The sequence below is a fragment of the Trachemys scripta genome, chromosome 7 (assembly GCF_013100865.1).
Source record: "Trachemys scripta elegans isolate TJP31775 chromosome 7, CAS_Tse_1.0, whole genome shotgun sequence".
Classification (NCBI taxonomy): domain Eukaryota; kingdom Metazoa; phylum Chordata; order Testudines; family Emydidae; genus Trachemys; species Trachemys scripta.
This window is the reverse complement of record NC_048304.1, coordinates 57820250-57836443: the sequence shown is the minus strand read 5'-3', so window position 1 is coordinate 57836443 and position 16194 is coordinate 57820250. Positions and strand designations below refer to the sequence as shown.

The window sequence follows — 16194 nt, the reverse complement described above, 5'->3', positions numbered from 1 at the left end:
TACCTCACTCACCTTGTCCTGTTGTTTTAGTCTGCTCAGCTGCTGATGCTGTGCTAAGGAAATGGTCAAATTTGGAAAGAGGACAGTGTAGCATATTGGCTTTGTGTATATCAGTGAGCAAGAGTTGCCCCCCCCAGTGACTGACTTACTTTTGTCATCAGTGGCAGGAGATGATCTGGCTCCAGCATTCAAGGCTGGGGTTTTGGGAGCTGAGGGACCAGAGTTCTAGTTCTGATTTTCTGTGTGTGTTTGTGTGTATACACACATTCCATGGATTCGTTACAGTAGGGAAACTGAAAAATACTGTGACACCCTTATTTTGACAGTGAGCTTGTGAGGCAAGCAAATGGGAAGAAAGACACCAAGTATGTGATTCATGGAGTGAAATGAGCAAAAGTATCCAACAAAGGGAGGCAGTAGGAAGGAAGAGCAGACAGCAGCAAGGAAGCTAGTCGGTGAGGTGTAGGTGGGCGGGAAGGCTGCTGCAATGGTAGGTAATAGTAGGGAAGCAGGTCTCTAAATCAGGGAAGGGGATGGGGAAAGTGAATGTGAGGACATCCTGAGAGAAGCAAGCCAGGGCAATGGTGGCTGCACTCTCTGGGCACACTAATTCCTCTGTCTCGGTCCTCCAGAGCCAATCTCCAGTGGAGATCTCAGAGGAGCAGCTGGCTTTGGCTGCAGAGAGGCTTCCACTAAGTCCTGCTGCATTTGCTGTTGTTAAACTATCTGGATTTTTAACTGTGCCTGCCCAGTGGCTTTCATATAGTGGGATGCATTTCAAAAGGCAGGATTCTGTTATCCCACATGGAATGGCTGACCTGGGCCAGAAATAAACTGCATGCTCCTTAGTGGGTTATACAGTGAACAATCTGCAGATGCTGTATTTGCCTAATGCTCTTCCTGCATTAGAGATGTAATCACCAGACTGGAGCATGTCTTGCTGCATGAGGAAAGGGCTCTGAAAAGTCACTCTAACACCTTTTTCCTACATGATAATGTTAACTGGATATCATCTTAGTCTTCTCACTGGTGACAGTTTTAATTTGTGAACAACCCAAATGATTCAAAGATGAATGTACAATCAGAGGACGTCTTTGTTCGGAACAGAGCGATCCTTTATTATTTTCATTCCCTTGTAATTCATTATTATCTGCTTAACATTTATTTTCCTCTCTCAGCTACAGTGGTTGCCATTTAAAGTCAGCCCTCACCAACAGCTATTTCTGTGGCATCACAGCTATTTCCCATTTTAATGATGGAGAAACACAGCAGTTCTTTCGTATACCACCGTGTGGTAAACACCGTCTCTCTAATGGTGACTGCTGTGCTTTTCCTTAATGATTAGATTGTTATCATTTTATTTGGCAAAGAAAACTAACAGCACAGCTGATGTTATGAACTCTCTTATTTAGAGGCGTTTCTGTTGCTGTTTAATGATCAAAATCTTTTCAGCATTTTTGATAAAAGGAAGAGAGAATACTAGAGTTTCTTCTCACCGAGCCGTTACTTGAACATTCACGATTCTGCTAAGCTCCATGTGGTGAAATGCAAGTTGTTCTTCGTGAAACGAGTGCTAACACACTGAGATGGTTTAAAGATCTCTGTGTGTACGTAAACTGACATGTGGAGCAGTTGCATCAGAAGTCTCTCTATGATTCAGTGTGCTTATCTCAAGACAGCCTAGCATTACAATGATCTTCCAACTAAAGCAGGTGTGTGCTAAGGAGCTAACATTGGAGGTGTTGGTGCATGTGTGGTGACTATGTAGTGGAGAGGAGTACACTAGAAATACCATAAATGAATATTTTTGCGGAGGAAGGGTGATGTTACATGAAGAAGATAAATATTCCCATTCGGTATTTCATAAGGAATTATTCACCCAAGAGGGTTTTATGGATTTTTTTTTAATTACACTGATCGACAGCCAAAATGCTTCTGAAATAAATGTAGTCAAACTTTACTAATTCTGGGTCACTGAGAAGGAAAATGATGCTTAAAATTGTTGATTGGCTCTAGTTTTCAAGATGTGCTATTGGGTCAGTATATACGACCCTTGACTTGGGAATGGCGGAGGATAAGTGAGTTATAAAGGGAAGGGATCTCAATTTAAACCAGAAATGACTAAAATACATCTTTGACTGGATCTATAAATAAATCTATGACTGGGTTTGGACAGTACTTGCTTTTTAGGCAAAACAATGAATGATGCAATCTGAAGCTGGTATTGCGTCATACATGATATGAATTGCATCATGTTATTTCTAGAAGTCATGGATGATGCAATCATAACGAAGCTTACATCACTCTGCTGAACAAATTGCCCTATATCAGCTCTAGAAATCATACAGTGTCGTGCTCTCTTATTTGTCAGTGTTTGATTTTGCAAAGGGACACATTTCTGTTTAGCCAAAGTGAGCAGAGATGCCTCGTACTTGTGTGAACAGTGCAGATAACTTCTGCTATGTTTGTGATGAAGTCACTTTTGCATTACAAAAGCGCAGTATAACCACTATGGTTAAGAAAGCCTATCACCTTTATTTTGGCTGCAAAATTGGAGATCAGGACAAGAGGTGGGCCGCACACATATGCTGCAGCACTTGTGCAACAAATCTTCGCCAGTGGTTGAACAGGAAAAGGAAATCTATGCCTTTTGCAGTGCCATTGATTTGGAGAGAGCCAACAGATCATACCAGCAATTGTTACTTCTGCATGGTGCCTCCAGTTGGGAAAGGTGTGTCAAAGAAGAAAAAGTGGATTGTGCATTATCCAAACTTCCATCAGCTATACACCCAGTACCCCATGGAGAAGGACTGCCGGTTCCTGATGCACCAGAATCATTCTCACTTGAGTCAGACGAGCAAGAGGATGAAACTTCTGGTCCTGAACCATCAATGTCACAGGACCCATATTTTCTCCCATCCTCCTCCTCTGAACCACACCTCATAACACAAGGTGAACTGAATGACCTTGTCAGGGATTTGGAACTACCCAAGAATAAGGCAGAGCTGTTGGGCTCCAGACTACAGCAGTGGAATCTCCTGGCAGGTGATGTTAGGGTTTCCATGTTCCGTGACCGTCAAAAGGATCTTGTCCCATTCTTCATGGAAGGTGATCTTGTAGCCTGCAACAACATCGATGGTGTGATGGCAGCCCTCAACGTTGTTCACGATCCAGATGAGTGGAGACTGTTCATTGATTCATTGAAGATGAGTCTTAAAGCTGTTTTACTGCATAATGGCAATGTTTTGCCATCAATTCCAGTTGGTCATGCAGTCCATATGAAGGAAACCTATGACAACATGAAACAACTTTTGAGGTCCATAAACTATGACCAACATCAGTGGCAGCTTTGTGGCGATTTGAAGGTTGTTGCTCTCTTGCTTGGTCTGCAGACTGGATACACAAAGTACGGCTGTTTTCTCTGTGAATGGGATAGTAGTGCAAGAGATTCCCACTACATCAAGAAAGATTGGCCACTCTGACAGTCATTGGAGCCTGGGAGGAAAAGTGTTCAGCATCCACCACTTGTTGAATCAAGGAAGATTTTGTTACCACCCTTACACATCAAGCTGGGTCTGATGAAGAACTTTGTCAAGGCCATTGACAAAACACAAGCAGCTTTCAAGTACCTCCGTGGAAAATTTCCAAGGTTAAGTGAAGCTAAGATAAAGGAAGGTGTCTTTGTTGGTCCTCAGATTCGTGAACTTCTTCGAGATGATGCATTTGACCATGCACTGCGTGGCAAGGAAAAGACGGCATGGAAAGCCTTCCAGTTAGTGGCAATAAATTTTCTCGGAAACAACAAGGCAGACAACTACAGGTTGTTGGTGGAAAACCTCCTCAAGGCATACAAAAGCCTTGGTTGCAACATGTCACTAAAGATACATTTTTTGCACTCTCATCTAGATTTTTTTCCACCATTCCGGGGAGCAGTGAGTGACGAGCACGGCGAGCAATTTCACCAGGACATTGCAACAATGGAGAAACACTATCAGGGCAAATGGAGCCCATCAATGCTTGCAGACTATTGCTGGACAGTGACAAGAGATGCTCCATTTAATGAAGACAAGAGACAAGCCAAAAGCGCCGAGTAGACATTGAATAGGACTAAACTATGTACATAATAGTTTTTTGCCTTTTGTTTCATAATACATTTTATTTATATAACCCTTTTGCTGATTTTTAAAGTGTTACATAAACAGGACAGGTGAAATATTATCATGTAAAGCAACCATAAACACATGAAAAGACCTAGGTTTACAATTTATGATTAAAACTCTACTATCTACACAATATACATAGACAAAATGTAAAAACTTAAATATCTTAGAAACAGTAGCCAATCAGTTGTTTTAATTGTCATATTTGAATTCAGCACATCAAAATACATAATAAATAGCACATTTTATCTCTGAAGCAGACGACTTCTCAAAAATTGTAGACCAGTGTTACAGGATGATCCTTTTAAAATAACAGTGCTAATTGTACTGGCTAGTCTGAGTGGTTGAAGCCCTTTATAGATATGTTCTCTAACAATGCATCAATAAAGATAACGTGAGCAGCCGTGTCTCAGCTGCTCAGAGCATCCAGCAGATAAAATCACAATCCCAGGAATTCAGCAGCAATTTTAGTTTCTTTGGTGTGGGTTAGAGCAGATATTTCTCAGCATCATTTATCACATTGTGCACATATGGTCCCTGTGCTTCATCCCATTCATTCTTATTAAATTTCAACCTGTCCTTTTCAACACACCTGAAGAAGAGCTCTGTGTAGCTCAAAAACTTGTTTCTCTCACCAACAGAAGCTGGTCCAATAAAAGATAGTACCTGACCCACCTTGTTTCTCTTTTTAACACAGACATGCCTGTGTATTCAGTAATGATTCCTAACTTGGAACCTGCTGAAGGTAAAGAGTGGCGTTTGGGAGAGGGTTGGGGAGTACAGAGTTAGCATGAAGAAGCTTTGATCATTTCATTTTGTCTCTAAGGCGTTTGAAATCCCAGCCCTAGTTTTTAGGCTGTCGGTGACATGGAGTTTATGTATTATATGCCCCAGGCAGACGCTCCCTCTCAATCTCTCTCCCTAACCCACATTATCTTCCTTTACTTCACCTCCCACCCCATTGCTAGAGAGGGAAGTGAGTGTAACCCCACAGGTTATGTAGTTCTCCCCATGCTCACAGGCCTGTGCCATTTTCTCTTCAGCAGAGCTTGTGAGCGTGCCCCCCAACCTTGCAGCCTCGTTCTTCCTTCCTCTGCCATCTCTAGTGTCAGCGAACTTTCTCTGTTTCTGTAGTCACGTTTCCGTTTGATGTGGTGATGAGATTTGATACCCAGCCACATAATGCAGTGCTTTCTTGCAGTAGCACAATCCAAGATTAACTTCTCAAACGCCCCCGGTGTCTGTCTTCTCTCATTGGCTGCTTGTTCCTCTTCCTGTTCCAGAGTTTCCAAGAATACTAATTTGCATGTAATAAAAATACTTCTCCAACTCTAAAGCCAGATTCAACCAGCACATACAATTCCCATTGAAGTCCATGGTGATTTAGGCCCAGTTACTCCAGGGCTGAATTTGGCCCCTGCTGATTTTAAATGTGACCGTCAGTTGCCTTGTACAAGATCTCAGTGGCTCACTGATTGGCACTTCATTGAAAGAATGTTTATTGCCATGCAAAAGAAATAGCTCCTCCTTCCTGGTTTTCTAACTACTACATGGAGTAACATGCAGATCTTGGGGAGCTGAATACTGTGCTCTGTATATGCAAGCGCTATGGTAACCAAACAGCTGCCTCTTCCTGCTCACTGCTCTCCTGCCAAACAGGCATGTCTCACTCACTATGGAGAGCATGGAAGAGGAGTCAGTTGCTGTCTCCCTGGCACATTGTACCAGCTGGATGGAAGGAGGGAAGAAAGAGCTGCTGATATTTAAAAGCAGCTCAGCCCTTGCTCATGAAATCTTGTTGCCTTCTTCTCCTTCCCATCTCCCAGCACAGAACTTTTTACCAGCATTAGGCTTGTGCTCATGAAACAAGCCTCCTGGAGCATGATAGTGTTAAAGTGTGCGGTTAATGCAGGCCTGTAATCCGCACCTGCTGAAGGACTAACCTGACTTTACACTGGCTTGACGTGGAACTAGTCATTAATTGTCACCTTAATTGTAGCCAATCACAACCAGCACCCACCATAACATGCATGTAGATTTCATGTCTAAGCTGATCTATGAGTACTGAAATTGGCCTGATTTATATATTTAGTTTTACCCTTTCTCTTGGGTATAGTATTTAATCTCCCAGCTGCTTCAATGGCCAGCATCAGTGCTGTTCGGTGTCGTGTTTCCTGTCAGAGTCCCTTTTGTAGGATATAAATGTGTCTCTTTGGGAGTGAAAAGCTACATAGGGAAAGTGAAGCAGTTTGGTCCCTAAGGTATCAAACGGAAGGGCATGGTTTTGGCAACTCTCACACCGGACAAGTTGTTATGGAAACGGCTGATAAATGTGCCATGTATTTGAGGGCTAGTCTCAAACCAAAACACCAGATCTGACCACCCCCAAAGCTTGAGGAAGTTGGATCTTGATTTGCATCTAAACCTTGTGGATTGTCCTTATGTCGGGTATTTTTCTAAAAGAAAAATGTCCCTCTTGGATTCCATCCAGAACAAGCAAGCAACTTCCTTGCCAAATATGCAGCTTTCGCAGTTTCTCAGCATTGGAACGGACATGCCCGATCACACTCACGACTAAATCACATTACATGTAGAAAGTGGAATGGATGGGTGGAACCCAGAGGTGCTCAGCTAACGATGGTGATGAGCACAATATAAATACCTAAATGTCAGATTGGCAGGTGAGGGAGGTAAAGAGGCTGCATAATGTATTCCCTACTGGATATAACTGTACGGATACTTGTGGAAACAAATACAGCACCTGATTAATTTCAGTTACATGACAGAACAGAATCAGCAGATCTTCTGCAACTCCAGCTGTCCTGGTGTTTCCAGCTCTGTACAGCTCAAAAGCTTGTCTCTCTCACCAACAGCAGTTGGTCCAATAAAAGATATTACCTCATCCCCCTTGTCTCTCTGATATCCTGGGACCAGCATGGCTACAACAACACTACATACATATAGTGTTTCCAGTGTGATAATGCTCAGTGTTCCTCAAGAAAAGGCAGTTCTGTGGTATTTTGTACAGATGCTCCCTGAGTTACGTAAACCCAATCTACGCAAATCCAAGCTTACGGAAAAAGTTCTGTTAGATAGAAATAGGAGGGTTTTTGGTTTTTTGTTGGTTGGTTTGTGTGTGTGTGTGTGTGTGTGTAATGGTCGGAGATACGTAACTCAAATTTTGCGTAAGTCGGAAACATAAGGCGTTCCAGAACGGAACGCTTGCATAAGTCAGGGAGCATCTGTATTATGAAATGTCATAATGAGTATGGACTGTAGGATTTCTCCTGCACTGGTTATAATTTCGCGGATAAGAGGGGTGGGAGTTCATTTCCAAAATAACTACAGTACAGATAAATGGCTTTGCAATATTGACTCAAAACATTAGGGCACTATCTTAATATTCACCAGTTCATGCAAGTCTTGTCTAGTTGAGTTCGGTGTGGTAATATAGACATTATAGAGATGAAAGGGCCCAATCATACTTCCACTGGAGTTTGTGGCAAAACTCAGATTGACTCCAGTAGGAGCAAAATACTATAAATATCTTCTGCTCTGGTATTTCATCTGTTTATTTGACTGTTAATATCTGGTTTAACACTTCCATCCATCAGCTCTCTGTCACTCCAATGATCCTTTTCTGTTCTCTTTCAGAATGAGAAGGCTTTGGGGCATTCCGTGAGCCGTTCCAGTAACATCTCAAAGGTACGGTATGCAATGGATTACGGTCTTCAGTAAATTTGAATTTGTGTGGTTTTGTTTTTTCAGACATGTAGGATATACATTCTGTAGTGATCAATAGAAAGCGCATTTATAATGATGGCTAATTATAATGGAAGAAGGCACTCTGTCTAAAAATTAGAATTGTGGATAATCTGTTTCTGTGACATACCAAGTGTACAATCTAGACTAGTAAGTAGCTGTGTCACCCCTGCCCTCTAACCTGGGGTGCCCTTAACACTGCTTTGCTGTTGTTGCCTCCACTCCTGGGCTGCTCACAAACAGCCTCCAGCATGTAAGTCACTCCCAGCTATGGCTGTGTGCACTTGCAGCCTGCCAGTAACACCCAAATTTTTACCAGCCTGAATTATACTACAGGGTGACTCCCACATACTCCCAGTCCCAGATTTTCTCCAGAAATGTACATCTTGTACTGCCCAGCTCTCTCCTGGACAATACAAGCTCATATAAGTCCATCATTTTATTAATAGAAATGATATGCACAAATTTTTATTGCCTCAAATGAAGTTTCCCAAACACTTCAATTCAAACATGCTGGATTATATAAAACAATAAACAAGTTTATTAACTACAAGGGGAGAGATTTTAAGTGAATACAAGTAATGCAATAGAAAAGTTAGAAATGGTTACAAGAAAAATAGAAATAAAATGCAACTAGTGCCTGACTTAACAAGCTACGTTAAATTCAAAGCCATGTTTTTCTCACCACATGTTCTCAACAATCTTACTGGCTGCACTTCTTAGGCCAGAATGCCTTCTTCTGTGTAATGGCTGCTTCCTTTGTTCCTTCTGGTGCAGTGAATCAATGGACAGTGAGAGAGAGGAGGAAGTGGGGGGGGCATTGGGGTGTCTGCCCCTTCTTTTTATAGTCCAGTCCTCCATTTGAGAAGCATCTCTAGCTGGGAGCATGGCGCCAGGCAGACTGTGTGGACAGGAACTCCTGCTGTTTCTTTGCTAAAATGTAGATGTTCTGCCCATGCCCCTTTTCCTGCCAATGAATAGCCACTTAGCAGGTAGTGGCCCATTGACCTTGTTTACACCTGGCTGAGGTGTCAGCTTGTCCTTTGTCTCGGAGGAACTGGTTTGGCCACTCCACAGACTTGGAATGTGTTTTAGTGAAACCATACAGTGGAATCTTATAAGTTTACATACAATGTTGCTACACATATTTTATTAGAACTTTAATGACCAGCAAATGATGAGTTTTCAAATGATACCTCACAAGGCATTCCTTGTACAAAGATTACCACAATAGCGTGCAAGGGCTGAATACAGGGTTATGCCTGTCACAGTTCCTAATAATGGAATAGTGTTTAGGAAACTCATGCATGAAATACTTCTGAAAGTCATTTCCCTTTAGCCTTTTCAGAATATGGGATCTCAGCTCAAAGGGCTGGATTGTGGGTAAAGCCACAGATGGCATGAGGGGCTGTGCTGACTCAGGCAGAATTTCTCCTGGGATGGACAGGGTCCAGTCCTTCCCCCACTGGAGTAGCTGATACCAGTGGTAGTGATAGGTTGGATGGAGGAATCCTGCCATTCAAGCAGTGCTAGGACCATGTCTGTGATTGGCCCTTACATAAGTGGAGTTGGGGGATAGTTCCCTGCAATGTTTTCTTCCTCCTGTTCTACTGCTCATGGGCAGTCTCAGTGGAGACCTTTGGTATGTCTGATGTGGCTGAGTCAGAAGGCTCGGGTAGGTGGCCGTTTAATATTTGAGTGCTCTGCCCTCTGCAGATGACACACGGGAGATGATCCCTTCCCCACAGAGTTTACAGTCTAAGGAGTAGATTGTCACTTTGCAATCTGCCCTGAATAAGGGGTGCAATGTAATTGTACCACCCGAGGAACAGACCAAGGCGGGAGCAATGACTCTGAGAGGCTTTATCAGTAGCAGGTTACAGTCCTCTCCCACCATGCTGGCTCAGCTCTGCAAGTCAATGAACTGAGGCCAGGGGATTGGAGTCAAGGCTCTGCTCATTCCCTGGCCCTGCCCACCCACTCCCCGTCCAGAGGAAGTTTGTTGTCAACGAAGCACGATATTTGTTCCCTGGATCAATGTCTACAGTTACGCTAACACATGTATGCTTGTAACACGGGACTCAGCTCAGTTAGCAGCAGGACTTTCCACTGCCCCGTAGGCTAGACAAAGGCTTAAGGCAAAGTAACCCGACATTTATAGGCTGAGGCAAACAACTGAAATATACAGCTTACACACCACCTTATGTATTTTTTGACATCTGTTTGTTACCTCCCTTTGTTCCTGATATCTTGCTCAAAACATCCCTATTAATCATTCTGTCAAACCATCTTATCTTGCACTAGATTGGGATGTATCTGTACTAACCTTGAAATGTACAGTAGAACCTCAGAGTTACGAACACCTTGGGAATGGAGGTTGTTTGTATCTCTGAACAAAACATTATGGTTTTTCTTTCAAAAGTTTACAGCTGAACATTGACTTAATAGAGCTTTGAAGCTACTATGCAGAAGAAAAATGCTGCTTTTAACCATCTTAATTTAAATGAAACAAGCACAGAAACATTTTCCTTATCTTGTCAAATTTTTTTAAACTTTCCCCTTATTTTTTTGAAGTAGTTTATGTTTAACACAGTACTGTACTGTATTTGCCTTTTTTTTTTTTTTTTTCCCCTCTGCTGCTCCCTGAATGCATACTGCCGGTTCCAAATGAAGAGTGTGGTTGACTGGTCATTTGATAACTCTGGTGTCCATAACTCTGAGATTTTACTGTATTTACATAACTATCTAATACCTAAACGCTAGCAACAACTCTACCAAATCATAAACTTATAAACATCTACTTAGATACTTGGCCTAACTTTAATTCATGGCCTCTGGTTCAGGCCTCAGATCTTGTACCTAGTGCTCCAGGCTCTCTCTGCCACATTCCCCTGCGTTTTGTCTTTTTTGGGGGGAGGGTGTTTACCCATCATCCTGGAAAAACATAGTGCATGGATTGAATATGACCCTGTGATCATATACACTGTTTCTTGGCTGTTTTGCTTTGCCCATCCATAGATTCATGCCCCAGATGTCTAATGGTCTGCATGTTCCCTTGTACGACCTGTAGACAGTTTTCTTTTTCCAAATATTCTTAGTTCCATATGCTGGGCCTGGGAGTGTTAGGTTTGGGACTCCATATGAGGGATATAGTGTTAAATTCATTTTTAAAAACCAGGATAGGCACTATTACAATATAGTCTACAGTTTTATGTACATGAGTAAAACAGGAATTTGCAATAGTGACATCACAATTGAGGCCTTTGTATATACATTTTTATAATTAGTTATTACACGGTACTCTACATCCATGTTATAGTTTGTCCTTACTGCTGGTTGCCACCATCTAGGAAGTTTCTCTCTTCCATTGGATTGGCCTGAGTTATTGTGGCCATGCAGTGAAGTTGTGATGTCAACAACTTTCCTGGCATAACAAGCTGGATGTGGAGCTCTTTAGGTTTGCATCGCTCTGTGATACTCCAGTAGTTGATGTAGATCCAGTTGCTTCTTGTAGATGCTGTTTTCCAGATAACTTACTGAATGGACAGTAACCAGTTTAACAGATATTGCTGTCAGGATTCAATATTGGTAATTTGATACTAAACAAAATTGTTTTGAATAGTATGTATCTTAGTTAGAATGTAGTATTACTGACCACAAATTATGACTGGGTGCTAACAAAAAAAAAAAAGTCTATACAAATGGTAAATAACATACAGCAGTGCTATGCTGAGTTGGTCAGACTATGCAGAGTACATCACAGCTCCAGAGTTATACAGAAACCTTCTCCCTTTGTATACATTACACATCTCATTGTCTTTCTGTGCATTGCATCACACATTGCAGGAACCAATCCCTGTGCAGCATGCGCTGTCCATTCACTGAACATGATTCAACTTCCTCTTTACCTCATCTCTGCATTCTCTGTACCAAATTAGTGGTGTTAATGGACAAGGGTCCTATGGGTGCAAAGAGATTGGTCACCAGTGACTCCCAGTCGGCGTTGTCTGTCACGGCCTCTCTCACATTCTCCCTTATCTTCACACTTGGCCATAGGGCATGGGTCCCAATCTGAGTCAGAGAGGTGAGGTTCAGACAAAACCCATCCAGGCTCCCCTGGCATGGTTTTGTCCCCACTGAAAAGCTGTGATATCCGGATTCCAGAGCACATACTGTGTACCGGAGCTGTATCACCTTCTGCACTCTCACTTTAATGACTTGTTAGGCCCAACCTCCCTTGCTTGTGGTCAGGTTCATTTGGGCCAAACACTCACGGAACCATCTGTGCTTGATTCGTTTACAGCAGTCTGTGTTTATTTCATCTCCTTGTGTTGCCATCTCCACAGTGGATAATGCTGTTTATAAGTCTATTGTACCCATACTGTTAACATATACCAATTCTTTAGGACACCCTGTGCATCTGGGAATAGTACTCCTGTTATAATTGGCACAGTCAAGTTATTAATTTCATGTGGTTCTCAGGGTCCAGGACCTTCTAGCCTTGCAAATTGCAAATATTTTTTTCCAGTGGTATGAATTCCTTTTTCCACTCGTATGATCCAGGTAAGTGTGCTGTTTTAACAACCTTGATCACTTCCCCTTTTTTTTAATGGCTTGACCTAATCCATCAATTAGTGAGATAATTTTAAAATTTAATTTCTTAATATTTGCTAATTTCATAGGGAGACCTGAACTCCCCGAGTCACCCAGTATGGTTGTCACAGTGTCCCTGCTGGCTCTACAGCTGGGTTCTGTTTACCTACACGTTCACCAATCATTTTGGGCCTACTAAAATAGAATTGTTTTGCCTAGAAAAACCCCAGACTTGCTTATATGCCACAACATTCAATATTTCTTTACCAATTTGCTTTTTTCTTGCCTTTATATTGTTCTCTGCAATTAGTTGGTTAATTTTTACTTGTATTTGGTTAAATACTTTAGCAATGTCACCCGCATTGTAAATGGTGTACTCTTTCTTCAGTAGCCAAGCCCTAAATACCATGAATTACAGGTTCAGAGAAAGTTTCCGCTGTCTGTGTGGTCACAATAGTTAATGTTCTGTGATAAGCGCATATATCCAAATATATTTTTATATCACCCCTGTTTCAATAGGTCTCCAGATTCAAATAATCTTGAAATGTAACCCATAATTGCATCTAGATTTTGGAGTCTCTTATTTTGAGAGATGCCAGACTGTAGAACAGGGGTTCTAAAACTGGGGGTTGGGACCCCTCAGGGGGTCACAAGGTTATTACATGGGAGGTCGTGAGCTGTCAGCCTCCACCCCAAACCCTGCTTTGCCTCCCACATTTATAATGGTGTTAAATAGATAAAAAAGTGTTTTTAATTTATATGGGGGGGGGGGTCGCACTCAGAGGCTTGCTACGGTATGTGAAAAGGATCACCAGTACAAAAGTTTGAGAACCACTACTAGAGTAATCTTTTGCCCAACCCTTGAGTCTTGTGCATGTTCCTGATAAATGCTAGTATATTAATTAACAAAGAAGTATACAGCAGTAATACAGTTGCTTTTACAAAGTAGCCAAATTCATCCATATTTCAATGTAACCCTTCTGCCAGTCAGAGCTGGCAGCAGGAAGGGCTGGGTTCAGTATGTAGGGGTTCCTTTTTAACAGTACAACACAAAACCAGCTTGAGCCCCCATCCAGTGACCGGGGACAATTAGATACCACCACGTGGGCACCTCTAAGAGTCAATACTTCCCCTGTCGCAAGGACCGAGTCTGAGTATAGCAAAAACTTTTAATAAAAGAAGGGAAGTAACCCATCATTAACTTGGGAAAACACGGCAAACGGGGTTCATAAACATAAACCATGAGTAAAAGATCCACCCCCAAGTAAGTTGGGCAGTGTCCTTTTCCCTTAGGTTCTTAAGTCCAGCAATCAAAAGTCCATTTAACATGCCCGTCCCTTCTCTGCACCCCACTCTCAGTTGTTGTCCTTGGACAGTGCAGACCCAGAGTTCAGAGGTGCATCTGCAGAATTCACCTCCCGCCCTGGTTGGAGGGGGGAAAGAAGGCACCTTACTTGCTCCGCTGCCCAGGCACTTGCTTGCCGCGTTTCCCTGCCAGTCGCCCTGATGGCCAATGGCCACACCTTTTTGCCAGGCTCCACTGCTTTCTACCAGCTGCCCTGCTAGCCGATCACTGCACCTCTCTAGGAGGCTCCGCTCTGGCCCTCTCCGCCAGCTGCCTTGCCAGCCAATTGCCGCACCTCTCTGCGGGACTCCCCTCCAGGCCCCTCCACTGTCTGATTGCTGCATCTCTCCAGTGGCCGCACTGGCAGCCGATTGTTGAGATGTCTTCAGACCCCACCATTTCACACAGCTCTCAGTCATTACTGTTCTCAGTGATCTCAGCTGTTAGTGGGGGAGCCTTACTGCTGGTGCACACTGGGCAGTCTCTTGTATCAGAGACACTGTTCCAAAGCAGGTCTAATACTCAGACCTAAGTATCAGTGGTTTTACCTCTGTGGTGTGTAACAAGACTCTCAATTGAGTCTAAATTAGCTCTGATATTACAGTGAAGAGTGGAAGAGTCAAATGGTGTCTATGACCCTTAAGCAGTGACCACCACCAAGTACAAGTACCTGTCCCTACCCTCTCTGGGCTTTGGCACCCATATCCCCTGCCTAGCGAGTGTTGTTTAGTTGAGGGTGAGTCCATCAAGCGGAAAATGCCAAGTACAGTTCTGCTGCCCTTGATTCCCATTAACAAGGATAACAACCTTTTATTACTCCTGCCCCAATAACAAGGAGCCTGGGGATCTAAGACCAGCCAAAAGTGATCATTTGGGCAAGCAGTCCCATCATGCTGAGCACCTCGGCAGGGTGGGTTTGTCCATGCAAACGAGATCAGCTCCTGAAGTCCTCTTCCACAGCTCATCACTAGATGTCAGAGGAGAGCTCATTCAAACTTTGCTTACATCAGTAATAAAGGTTTAAAACCACAGGCACATGAACTTATTTTGCTCCATAAAATACATTTGCAGAAGCAATTTGATGCCTGATAGATTGCCAGTCGTGGATAGATTTCAGTCTATTGCAGAAGGCCTAAATAACACCCTCTGCACAATTTAAGCCCTATGTTAAGAGTTAAAATAATATAATAATAGTGGTAAAACGGTATGAAAGACTTCACACTGGGGAAAGTTCTCCCTACATGTGTTCATGAGCAAGAGGCTGATTTTGAAGGTCTTTATATATTGCTGAATTCAGAGCAATCGATGCATACTGTACAAGTGCTTGAGACTTAAGTCTCAAAACTGCTCCTGTTGCAGAATACAGAAATGAGTTTTGCCATGGAATTCAGTGGAAGCTGAATCAGTACAGAGGTGCACAAACATCTGCCAACACCTCAGGATATGCCTGTGCTTTGAGCTGGGAGTGTGATTCCCAGCTCGAGGATGCAAACCCATCTAGCTCTGTTAGAGCAAATACACTAAAAATACAGTGTCGCCACTGTGACACAAACTGCAGGAAGGACTAGCTTAGGGTCTCAGATGTGTAGGTTAGGGTTACCATTCGTCCGGATTCCCCCGGACATGTCCGTCTTTTTGAGCTAAAAATAGCGTCCGGGGGGAATTTGTAAATGTCCGGACTCTCCCCCCACCCCCCGCATGCAGAGCACGCGCGGCTAACAGTGCAGCCGGCCGGATGGTGCCACTTACATGGGGCTCCGACAGCCAGAGAGAGCTCCTCCTCCTCCCCCCTGCAGCAGAAATCACTCCCTCCCTCCCTCCCTGCATTCGCAGATCGTCTCCAGCAGTCTGGAGCTCCTCCCCCACTGCTGCCCAGTGTGCTGGGACGAGCGGCTCAGGCAGTTCCTGAGCAAGTTCACCGAGACATTAGGCGAAGAAAGGCCAACAACAAGGGGGCCAGGGGGTCGGAGAAGGGCAGGGAGGTTTTGGAGGGGGCAGTCAAGAGACGGGGGGGGTGTCGGGAGTTCAGGGGTGGCTTTCTGGGGGTGTGGATAAGGTTTTGGGCAGTCAGGGTACAGGTAGGGGGTAGGGTCCTGGGGGGCATTTGGGGGGGGTCTTAGGAGGGGGCAGTTAGGGGACAAGGAACAGGGAGGCTTAGGTAGGGGGTGGGGTTCTGGAGGGCAGTTAGGAGCAGGGGTCCCAGGAGGGGGCAGACAAGGAGCGCGGGGGGGTGTTTGGGAGTTCTGGGGGGGGCCTGTCAGGGGGCAGGAGTGGGGAGAGGGATTGGAGCAGTCAGGGGACAGGGAGCAGAGGGGTTTAGATGGGTTGGGAGTT

The 16194-nt window shown here is 43.7% G+C and overlaps 1 protein-coding gene across 4 annotated transcripts in view; it reads left to right on the top strand.

Moving 5' to 3' along the window:
* MARCHF8 (membrane associated ring-CH-type finger 8) overlaps window positions 1-16194 on the top strand; it is a 173521-nt gene that overhangs the window by 121039 nt on the left and 36288 nt on the right. For all 4 annotated transcript variants that reach the window (XM_034777697.1, XM_034777696.1, XM_034777698.1 and 1 more), the window contains one exon: window positions 7815-7865. In XM_034777697.1, the coding sequence (XP_034633588.1) occupies window positions 7815-7865 (51 nt within the window). The remainder of the gene's footprint in view (window positions 1-7814; window positions 7866-16194) is intronic.